This window comes from Babylonia areolata, chromosome 34, assembly GCF_041734735.1.
Source record: "Babylonia areolata isolate BAREFJ2019XMU chromosome 34, ASM4173473v1, whole genome shotgun sequence".
NCBI lineage: Eukaryota > Metazoa > Mollusca > Gastropoda > Neogastropoda > Buccinidae > Babylonia > Babylonia areolata.
Genome location: NC_134909.1, coordinates 7,140,691 through 7,153,190, shown reverse-complemented (window position 1 = coordinate 7,153,190; position 12,500 = coordinate 7,140,691). Strand labels below are relative to the sequence as shown.

General features: G+C 42.6%; 2 protein-coding genes across 3 annotated transcripts in view; both read right to left on the bottom strand.

Moving 5' to 3' along the window:
* Positions 1-11,616, bottom strand: part of LOC143277343 (uncharacterized) — a 53,521-nt gene extending 41,905 nt beyond the window's left edge. Inside the window, exons 1-6 of the mRNA XM_076582129.1 lie at positions 10,203-11,616; positions 7,395-7,607; positions 5,522-5,643; positions 4,651-4,780; positions 3,827-4,304; positions 600-963 (exon numbers count right to left, since the gene is read on the bottom strand). Coding sequence (XP_076438244.1) covers positions 600-963; positions 3,827-4,304; positions 4,651-4,780; positions 5,522-5,643; positions 7,395-7,607; positions 10,203-11,616 — 2,721 coding nt within the window. The remainder of the gene's footprint in view (positions 1-599; positions 964-3,826; positions 4,305-4,650; positions 4,781-5,521; positions 5,644-7,394; positions 7,608-10,202) is intronic.
* LOC143277658 (uncharacterized) overlaps positions 1-12,500 on the bottom strand; it is a 615,105-nt gene that overhangs the window by 485,182 nt on the left and 117,423 nt on the right. The gene's annotated exons all lie outside the window — the stretch shown is intronic.

The following is a 12,500-nucleotide window of genomic DNA, read 5'->3' as shown; positions in this document are numbered from 1 at the left end:
GGATCAATCCACTTCCAGAATATGCATGTGAACAACGTTATCATATTGGATCAATCCACTTCCAGAATATGCATGTGAACAACATTATCATACTGGATCAATCCACTTCCCAAATATGCACGTGAACAACGTTATCATATTGGATCAATCCACTTCCAGAATATGCATGTGAACAACATTATCATACTGGATTAATCCACTTCCCGAGTATGCACGTGAACAACGTTATCATATTGGATCAATCCACTTCCTGAATATGCATGCAAATAACATTACTATACTGGATCAATTCACAATAAAATGAATCCCTGCATAGATCAGTCCATTTATATGTGTGCTATTTGTAATAGATGTAGATTAGCGAGGACAGATTGGAAGAATAGGCTATGCCTAAAATCTTAATCCTTGAATAAAAACGTTTTGAGTTCTGAGTTCTGAGTTCTCTCTCCCCATCTCTCTCCCATTCAGCCCAACCAGTAACCAGCTCACCAGCAAAACGACAGGGTACTTCATGTCCACCACACTCCCCCCCTCCCCCTCTCTCTCTCACACCACTCTTCTCTCTCTCTCACATTCAGCCCAACCAGTAACCAGCTCACCAGCAAAACGACAGGGCACTTCATGTCCACCACACTCCCCCCCTCTGTCTCTCTGCCTTGCTGGGCGTGGCCATCCGCCAACATGTAATCTTTTCTCTCCACCAACGGTTCTGCCTCTGCCTCTGTGTTGCTTCCGCCACACCCCTGCAGGGATGGCTGCACGGAGGACGACAGCTGATTGGACGTAGCAGGGTGCGCCTTGTAAGCCGAAGCAACACTGGCGGCAGCGGTGAGTGTTAAGGGGAAGCCACTCTGTTGATGCACGACGCCACCACCCAAGGTGGTCTCCCTTGAGGCGGCCTTCTCCTGCAGGTTGCTTTTCGAAGGAGTCTCCTCTGCATCAGGTCGTGACCTTGACCGTTCGCTGAGAACAGGAAGAAGAGTGGATGGATCAATCCACTTCCAGAATATGCATGTGAACAACGTTATCATATTAGATCAATCCACTTCCAGAATATGCATGTGAACAATATTATCATATTAGATCAATCCACTTCCAGAATATGCATGTGAACAACATTATCATATTCGATCAATCCACTTCCAGAATATGCATGTGAACAACATCATATTAGATCAATCCACTTCCAGAATATGCATGTGAACAACCTTATCATATTGGATCAATCCACTTCCAGAATGTGCGTGCAAACAGCATTATCATATTGGATCACTTCCAGAATGTGCGTTCAAACAACGTTATCATACTGGATCAATCCACTTCCAGAATATGCATGCAAATAACATTACTATACTGGATCAATTCACAATAAAATGAATCCCTGCATAGATAAATCCACTTCCAGAATATGCATGTGAACAACGTTATCATATTGGATCAATTCACAATAAAATGAATCCCTGCATAGATAAATCCACTTCCAGAATATGCATGCAAACAACGTTATCATACTGGGTTAATCCATTTCCAGAATGTGCGTGCAAACAACGTTATCATATTGGATCAATCCACTTCCAGAATATGCGTGCAAACAACGTTATCATATTAGATCAATCCACTTCCAGAATATGCATGCAAACAACATTATTATACTGGATCATTCCACAATAAAATGAATCCCCGCATGGACCAATCCACTTCCAGAACATGCATGCAAACAACGTTATCATATTGGATCAATCCACTTCCAGAATGTGCGTGCAAACAACATTATCATACTGGATCAATCCATTTCCAGTATGTGCGTTCAAACAACGTTACCATATTGGATCAATCCACTTCCAGAATATGCACGTGAACAACGTTATCGTATTGGATCAATCCACTTCCAGAATATGCATGCAAATAACATTACTATACTGGATCAATTCACAATAAAATGAATCCCTGCATAGATAAATCCACTTCCAGAATATGCATGCAAACAACGTTATCATACTGGGTTAATCCATTTCCAGAATGTGCGTGCAAACAACGTTATCATATTGGATCAATCCACTTCCAGAATATGCATGCAAACATCATATTGGATCAATTCACAATAAAATGAATCCCTGCATAGATAAATCCACTTCCAGAATATGCATGCAAACAACGTTATCATACTGGGTTAATCCATTTCCAGAATGTGCGTGCAAACAACGTTATCATATTGGATCAATCCACTTCCAGAATATGCATGCAAACATCATATTGGATCAATTCACAATAAAATGAATCCCCGCATGGAGCACACACAATACATGCATACAAAGAAAGCAAGGCAACAAAAGGTACGTCCCTGGCAAAATCCCTGACGAACAATTCACTTTGATAGTGAAAATATTACAGAAAAAAAAAGGAAAAAAAAAACCAATGGAGCTGCACTGCAGTGATGCCCCTCTCCTTGGGGAGAGCACCCTGATGCCCCTCTCCCTGGGGAGAGCACCCTGATGCCCCTCTCCCTGGGGACAGCACCCTGATGCCCCTCTCCCTGGGGAGAGCACCCTGATGCCCCTCTCCCTGGGGAGAGCACCCTGATGCCCCTCTCCCTGGGGACAGCACCCTGATGCCCTTCTCTCTGGGGACAGCACCCTGATGCCCCTCTCTCTGGGGACAGCACCCTGATGCCCTTCTCTCTGGGGACAGCACCCTGATGCCCCTCTCCCTGGGGAGAGCACCCTGATGCCCCTCTCCCTGGGGAGAGCACGCTGATGCCCCTCTCCCTGGGGAGAGCACCCTGATGCCCTTCTCTCCCTGGGGAGAGCACCCTGATGCCCTTCTCTCTGGGCAGAGCACCCTGATGCCCCTCTCCCTGGGGAGAGCACCCTGATGCCCTCTCCCTGGGGAGAGCACCCTGATGCCCCTCTCCCTGGGGAGAGCACCCTGAGTTTGTTTCATACAGAGAAATCTGTTGCAACAACAACAACAACAAAGCAATACAATATCCAGTGTGCACATATATATTGCACTTAGGTATAGTGCCTGTGGAAAGGGTGAGGAGTTGAGTGAGTAAGAGAGAGAGAGAGAGAGAGAGAGAAACGAAACGAAACGAAACGAAACGAAAGTTTATTCAATAAGGCCATGGCCCCATTTCAAGGGGTGATTACATATTTTGTAAGAATAGATTTGCATAAGAATATAATCTTACAACGTGTATGCTCAAAGCTCTGTTCTCTTTAACCAATCATGAAACTCCGTCGTTTTAATGACTTATAGATAAATATGGCAAGATTCGAAAAAACGTTATCATTTGTAGAAGACAGAAGTAATACTAACCGAAACTTACTTGGTCTGCTATAATATCTCAACGGAATATATATTTGTGAGAGAGAGAGAGAGAGAGAGAGAGAGAGTGTGTACTGTGCTTCACTTTCAGCCAATATGATTCTGTGTGAAACTATCACATATGTGTATCATATGGTGCATGGTCTTGTAAATGTTCCAACATTGCCATTGGGAAGAAGACAGATTAAAAAGTTGAGAAAAATAAAAGAATATGAAGAAGAAGAAAAAAGAAAAGAAAGAAAAGACAACAAGGAGAAAAATGATGATGGAAGGAACAAAAAGAAACAAATAACAACCCCAACAATAAAAAAAAAAAAAAAAAAGGAAAGAAAAAAGACAAAAAAGAAAAAACAAGAGAAAAAGAGCCTTCCAGTGATGCTGAGACTAACCTGCTCATTAGCAGAACTTTTACACATCCTCTGATTTCTCCTAAAATAAAGGAAATAAAATAAAAAGCAATATAATACATTCTGGATGATCAATAATCAAGCAGTCTCACCTGATCACGGTCTTCCTGTCACTGCCTGTCATGTCTGCTGACTGGCTGTCACCACTGCCAACCACATCGTCACCCAGCGCCGACAGAACCTGTCTGAGCAGGTTCTCCTTGTTCACCGCTTCCTCACCCTCCTCCAAAACACTCCCCTCACCATCATCGTCCCTGTCACAGGTCAAGGTCAGGGGTTCGCAAAAGGTCACCTCTGTGTGGGAACCAGTCACTTCTGCCGACAGCTCATCGCTGTTCTGCTTTTCCACAGACACGCTGACGGCTGCCACGGAAGGATTCGGCGACCTACTGTGTTCTGATGCCTGCTGGGAATCCCTGCGGTCCGCTGGGGTGTTAAGGGCGCTGCGACCTTCCTGGTGGTCAGGAGAGCTCAGAGGTCGTGCCGCAGGGTCCGGACAGGAAGCAGGCAGCATACTCACTGTCCACTGCTCTCCACTCTGGCCGTTCTGGCCGACTGTGGTGGGCACCTCTGGAAAAACACAGTGTGTTGCTTTCAAAGCCAGAAATACAATGACAACAGTGAAGCAAACCGGATAGGAGAAGGTTACGGACAGGCTGATGTCGAGCACAAACACTTCTTCTTCTTCGTTCGTGGGCTGCAACTCTCACTTGTATGTACACGAGTGGGCTTTTACGTGTATGACCCCCGGAAACTGAGTATGGCTGCCTACATAGTGGGGTAAAAACGGTCATACACGTAAAAGCCCACCCATGTACATACAAGTGAACGTGGGAGTTGCAGCCCACAAACGAGGAAGAAGAAGAAGCAGATTTATTATACTATATTTATGTTTTACCTATTATAATCAACTGACCTGACAAAATCGAGGACAGCAGTGGATGTGTGACTACACGTTTCAGACGACTACTGCCGCAACACAGCACGTTGTTGTCTTGAAACACAGCTGCTCCTGCCTCGACTCCTAGCGTCCGCAGCCGTCTACACTGAATGAATAACACACTATCAGAATCACTGTATTGTACTGGTATTGGATTGGATTGGATTGTATAGGATTGTATTTGTATTCTATTGTACTGTATTTGTATTGTATTGTACTGTATTGTATTCACTATTGTATTGTATTGCATTGCCTATCATATTGTATTTGTATTATAGTGTATTGTACTGCATTGTATTACATTGTACCACACCTCATGCTGCAGGTCTTTTTTTCCCCCACATCAATATGGAGTGATGGCCTAGAGGTAACGCGTCTGCCTTGGAAGCGAGAGAATCTGAGCGCGCTGGTTCGAATCACGGCTCAGCCGACGATATTTTCTCCCCCTCCACTAGATCTTGAGTGGTGGTCTGGACGCTAGTCATTTGGATGAGACGATAAACTGAGGTCCCGTGTGCAGCATGCACTTAGAGCAAGTAAAAGAACCCACGGCAATAAGAGTTGTTCCTGGCAAAATTCTATAGAAAAATCCACTTCGATAGGAAAAACAAATGAAACTGCACGCAGGAAAAAATATTTTTAAAATGGGTGGCGCTGTAATGTAGCGAGGCGCTCTCCCTGGGGAGAGCGGCCCTGAATTTTACACAGAGAAATCTGCTGTGATAAAAAGAAAGACAAACAAATACAAGTATGGCATATAAACCTGCTGAGGCTGTAACCTCCCCATGGTTGAATGGGTTAAGGCCTGAAGTTTTACAGCTGACTGACTAAGTGAACCAGTACTCACAATGTCGATCAGAGAATCCAGATGCTTCTGGATTACTGGGGAATTCTGGGAAATCTGCTCTCCAACTGGAGAAATCTGTTCTCCTTTCTTCTCAGTACCTTCAGCTTCACAACTGGCAGCCTCTGCAATAATAAGCTTTTATCAGTGAACATTTTTCAGTCCTTCGTAAAAACATGCATATAATGATATCTATACAATATAAAAGATATATATTATATGAAATACTTTCTCTTAATGTACTACTACTATACCAAAAAACAAGAATCTTTACAATAATTTTAACACAACAAAATAAAATATTCCATCAATCAAAGGACAACAAAAACAGAAGAAAAAAAAACCACTCTCAGTTTCACACAAATCATAAATTTTCAAACCAGGTAAAAAAGGAAAAAACAACAACAAAAAACGTCAGCACTGTTGTGTTGTTAATATGTAAGATAGATTCTTACAACACAATATTATAACACAGCACCTGTGTATATATATACATATCAATAATATAATCTAATTTAAAGTGAGACCCTTTTGGGTCCAACAAGATCCAACAGACGTTAAAACTGACTAATTCCTTGCACATGTTCTCAGCTCAGCACAATGCCTACTGGGTTTGTTACAATGGATCATAGGACTTATTCTACTTTCATTTTACATTTCATTTTGAACAGACATGACAGACACATTTCACTTTGAACAGATATGACAGACACATTTCATTTTGAACAGATATGACAGACACATTTCACTTTGAACAGATATGACAGACACATTTCATTTTGAACAGATATGACAGACACATTTCACTTTGAACAGATATGACAGACACATTTCATTTTGAACAGATATGACAGACACATTTCACTTTGAACAGATATGACAGACACATTTCATTTTGAACAGATATGACAGACACATTTCACTTTGAACAGATATGACAGACACATTTCATTTTGAACAGATATGACAGACACATTTCACTTTGAACAGATATGACAGACACATTTCATTTTGAGCAGATATGACAGACACATTTCACTTTGAACAGATATGACAGACACATTTCACTTTGAACAGATATGACAGACACATTTCACTTTGAGATATGATAGACACATTTCATTTTGAACAGATATGACAGACACATTTCATTTTGAACAGATATGACAGACACATTTCACTTTGAACAGATATGACAGACACATTTCATTTTGAGCAGATATGACAGACACATTTCACTTTGAACAGATACGATGGACACACAACAAACACCTTCCTCCCTCAAGTTGTCCTTCTCCCTTGCCATGGTTATGGGGCTTATTCTACTTTCATTTTGACAGGTGCAGTAGACGAGTGGTTAAAGCCTTGGACTTTCAATTTAAAGGTCCCAGGTTCAAACCTCGGTAATGGCACCCGGTGGGTAAAAAGTGGAGATTTTTCCGATCTCCCAGGTCAACATATGCGCAGACCTGTTTGTGCCTGAACCCCCTTCAAGTGAATACTCAAGCAGAAGATCAAATACTCACGTTAAAGATCTTATAATCCATGTCAGCATTCGGTGGGTTATGGAAACAAGAACATACCCAGCATGTACACCCCCCAAAACTGAGTAAAAATGGTCATAAGTTAAGGAGGCATCACTGCGTTTGGACAAATCCATATACGCTACACCACATCTGCCAAGCAGATGCCTGACCAGCAGCGCAACCCAACGCGCTTAGTCAGGCCTTGAGAAAAATGGTCATACACATAAAAGCCCACTCGTATACATGCATACAAGCGAATGTGGGAGTTGCAGCCCACGAACGAAGAAGCAGAAGAAGAAGTGTGTGAGGCAGAAGGTGAAAAAAAAAAAAAAAAAAAAAAAAGTCAGCACCTTCCTCCCTCAGGTCATCCTCCTCCCTGGCCATGGTCCTCAGCAGGCGGTCGAGGAGAGGCTGGTCCAGGCTGTGCACCGTCATCTCCCCCACCTCCTCCAGACCGCAGTCGCCGCTCTCCTTGCACCTGCGCCGCCAGCGCAGCACCTCCGACCTCAGGTTCTTCAGCTTGTTCCGCACGTGGTGCACTGTGCGCCCCTTGTGCCCCATTCCTTTTGTTGTTTGAAAAAAGAAAAAAAGAAAAAGAATTTCCATTTCATTAACATATGTAAAAGTGTGTGTGTGTATAAAAGTGGAGTGATGGCCTAGAGGTAACGCGTCCACCTAGGAAGTGAGAGAATCTGAGCGCGCTTGTTCGAATCACGGCTCAGCCGCCGATATTTTCTCCCCCTCCTCTAGACCTTGATGTGGACGCTAATCATTCGGATGAGACGATAAACCATGGTCCCATGTGCAGCATGCACTTAGCGCATGTAGAAGAATCCACGGCCACAAAAGGGTTGTTCCTGGCAAAATTCTGTAGAAAAATCCACGTGACAGGAAAAAACAAATAAAACTGCACGCATGAAAAAATAGAAAAAAAAAAGGGGGGGGTGGGGCAGGGAGGGGGGGTGGGGGTGGCGCTTTAGTGTAGCGACGCGCTCTCCCTGGGGAGAGCAGCCCAAATTTCACACAGAGAAATCTGTTGTGATAAAAAGAAATACAAATACAAATACAAAATACAAAGAGAAAATGGGGTCAAACAAGCTGAAACACTGGGAGAGAAAACATCCATTCTGATAACATATAAATTATAACTGACGCATATATATATAATGTAAAATTATACTGAAAAAGGAAAATGGGTCAAACTAGATGAAAATCTTACTCAAGGAGAAACCCCCCCCCCAAATATTTTGTTAACATGTGATGATAAAATTGGCACATAAGTGAAAAGGAAAATGGATCAAACTAGATGAAACTCCAGGAGAGAGAAAACAACAACAAAACAGCATTTTGTTAACATATAATTGATGTATGTAAGATATAAAAAAGGAAAATGGGTCAAACCAGATGAAACATTGGGAGAAAAATAAAATCCGTTTTGATATCAACTTTCTAACATATGACTTACAAATACGTAACAAGGAAAAGGCGTCAAACTAGATGATACGCTGGGAGAAAAACAACATTTTGATAACATATAATTGACGTATGTGTAATAAAGGAAAACTCCAAAAAGAGATCAAACTAGATCAAACTCAAGGAGAGAAAAAAAAACCCCACCCATTTTGTTAACAGTAAATTATAACTGACGTATGTAAAATGTAAAAAAAAAAGAAAAGAGGTCATGAATACTAGATGATAATATAATAAATTTGTGTCCCATACGTGTTACACATACTTACAATAATCATGATAAAAATGTTACAATGAGGGGTAAGGGTGGGGGTGAGGGGATGTGCATGTGTGTGTGTGTGACTCTGTGTGTGTGTGTGTGTGTGTGTGTGTGATTCAAAATTGTATTTGTAGCCCTGGACTATTAACTTTTTTTTTAAGTGCATAGGCAGGTAACAGAGGTCTTTTGGTGGTGAATTCAATCCACTGACTGGATAAACACAGTTCAGCTCACTGACTTCATGTTTTCAAAGCAGCATCCATGGGAAAGGGGCAAGGTGGTGGAATGGTTCAGACGCTTATCAACCACTACAGTGTCCAGGGGGGATGGGTTTAAATCACGCTCTCGTCCTTTTTCCAAAGTTTGACTGGAAAATCCAACTGAGCATCTAGTCACTCGGATGAGATGATAAACCAAGGTCCCTTAGTGCAGTACTTACTCACTCGGTGCACTGAAAAATAACCCAAGGCAACGAAAGTGTTGTCCTCCGGCAAATTCTGTACAATAATTATGTCCACTCTGATAGGTACACAAATGTATACACTCAAGGCCTGACCAGCATCTATCGAAAGTGGTGTAATATATATATATGGATTTGTCTGAACACAGTGATGCCTCCTTGAGAAACTGAAACTGTCAAAAGGGAAACAGCCCGGGACTGGAGAATGGTAAAGAGGGTTCTGAAGGTGGACAGGGTTGTAGCAAAGAAGGTGGAGACTGAAGGCATAATGTGGTGGCAGTTGTTGGGGTAAGCCTAAGGTGAAAAAAAAGAAAAAGAAAAAGGCACTTGAGAAAGAGTCTATGACTAGAAACATCTTCCGCTCATTTTTGTAACTTACATAAGGTACCTTTTATGTTATGCCAGCTATTTTTCATATTATAATTAGTTCCTAAAAATCATTTTTGACAGACTGGTTGGCATGATAAACACTGAGATGAGAGAGAGAGAGGGGTGTGGGGGGTGGGGGGCGTGGGAGGGGTGGGATTGTTTTGAATTCTCTGTTGCTCTCTGTGTGGGTTTGAGTACTGTGAAAGAGTGAGACACATTCAGAAAGAGAGACGCAGTCTGAAAGAGAGAAAGAAAGGGAGAGAGAAAATGGGGGACGGAGGGGGGAGACAGAGAGGGAAAGAGAGAGAGGGAAAGAGGGGCAGAATGTATGTGTGTGTGTGTGTGTGTGTGTGTGTGTGTGTGTGTGTGTCACTGTGTGTAACTCTGAGTGTGTGAGTGTATGTATGCGTGTGCAATTGTGGACACGTATACATGTATAGATCTATAGACTACACATACCAATTTCTAGTTCTGTACTAATCAATAAAAAAACCATATCATATAATTACTTAAACAGTCATAATTAGTGTAATTTACAACAACTATGGTTAAAATATAAAATTTTACAAAGACAAAAGACAATAATAAGATTTTACAAACCAGAAGCGTTGAGCTGGTTCACCATGTGTTCAAAGACCTGGCGTTTCATTACTACAGTGTCCGCGTCCCTTTTCTTGGAATGGAGAATCCTGCTGTTGGCTTCGTACAGGGTCAGCATGATGTCCAGTTCTTTCTTCGTAAACTTTGAGGTTTTTTTCCCACTTTGAAATACATCACTGTCTGCATCAGGCACATCACATCTGATTTTTCTTCTGGAAGGTGTTGTATTTTCCTGCTGTTTAACTGAGTGCCGGCTTTCACTTTTAAAATGTATAAGTGGTGTTTCAGCATTACCCGAGTCCTGAAGATGGACATTGTCATCAGTGTTCACCAGTCTGACAGAATCAGAAGAAGTGATGTCTACACTGATTGTAGTGACCTGACAGTTTCGTATTTCTCTGGTGTGTGGAGGGGACAAATTGGCCTCTGTCTTGATGAAGGTATGTGTCTGGGGTTCTGAGAATGCGCAGTGTTGACCTTCCGTTTGTCTTGTCTTTTCCTCTGTTCCTGATATACTGCTTTTATTCAACATTGTTTGCCAGTGATTCTGTTCCAGTTCATCTGTTCTCCCAACTGTGTGCTGATCTGTGGGATGTGTTGTCGAGTGTTTTGGTACTCCTGTAAGTAAACAAGTGTCCTCAGCATTGGAAAAATGTCTAGGAGGACTGCTTTCTTCAAAAACTCCCTTGGGTGGTAATCTTACATTATGACCACTTTCTTCCAGATGCACACGCTGCTGTGTGCTGGAGTTGCAAGTCATCGGAACAGGGTCTACATAACCAGAGGCTGCTACATGTTCAACTTTAAAATGCATTCTCTCGTCTACTGATTGTGCCCGGTTAACCTCATCACGAGTAACACTGTCTGATTTTTCTTGTTTTATTGCCCGTGTACAGTGCAAGGGCACACGATCTGACTGAGTATCATCTTTAGAGTCCTCGCTATCTGAAGATGTCCCCGAAATTTTGTCATACACGGCGGCATTATCATCTGTGGAATTTACTGGTTCTTGGTTACTTTCGTTTTCGGATGAAATGATATCGAGCACCTGCTGAGTGAAACTGGGGTTTTCTTCGGAAGCTGTTTCAACATCATGAACCACTTGTCCTTCTTTCAGTTTGGCTCTGTGGTGTTTCAATGAAGCGAGCTTTAAATTTGTCCATTTCTTCCTCACCTGCTTCCAGTCTCGTTGTACTTTTCCTTCGAACTCCTTTTTTGCAACCTCGTTCACTCGCACTGTGATCTGTTTGAAGATGGCGTTCCTGGAAGAAGAGCTGCTGTAATAGTCAAGTAGCACATGCTTGTGCTCACTCACTCCTTCAAGAATCACCCTGATTTCTGCACGAGAGAAGTTAGGTTTGCGTTCTCTGCAATTTATATTTTCATCTTCATTCGTCTGCATTGCACACGCCATATTTACTTAAACTCTCGCTGTTTACCTACTTCCGGGCTAAAATTTTAAAAGTGCATGCATAAGTTATCGTTCTTGAACAGCAGACCCGTAAAGGGAAGTTTGGCTGGATCTGAAACTGAAAGCCTAAATCTCGACAAGGATGACAGCAAGCTGTGGAAACTGGCTAGAACCCTCAGCAACGAAACAACAAGTCACACCACAATAACAATACAAGAGAATGGAAAGAAAGCAGCAGACTACTTCATAGACGTCTATAAAAACATCAGCAATCTGGAAGTCCCTCCTGAACATAGAGCTGCTGTGCACAGGGTCCAAAGTGAACTTTATGAGAAAGAGCCCCAAGAGGAAGTCATGACCACAGCTTCCACAGAGAAAGAGCTGGAGGAAGCGTTGCAGAGCCTCAACCTGAAGAAGTCACCTGGACCAGACGGAATCACAAATGAAATGATTCTGCATCTTGGGATGGAGAGCATGGCAGTCCTTTTAACAATCTTCAGCTCCAGCTGGAAGATAGGATCAGTCCCACAGTGTTGGAGGGAAGCAGACATGATCCCCATTCACAAAAAGGGAAAGGACAAGTCGAAGGCTGACAGCTACAGACCCATCAGCCTTACAAGCTGCTTAGGAAAGTTGATGGAGAGACTTGTCAACACTGGGCTTGTCTGGAATCTTGAGAAGTATCAGCTGCTGAGCCCTGAACAGACAGGCGTCCGCCGACACAAATCAACAGGAGACCAGATCACATTCATCGCTCAAAGCATTGAGGACGCATTCCAAGAAAAGAAGAACACGCTTGCTGTCTGGATTGACTGGCATGGAGAAGGCGTTCGGCAAAGTCTGGAAGGACGGACTCAGGCTCAAACTACGTCGATGTGGTGTGTCTG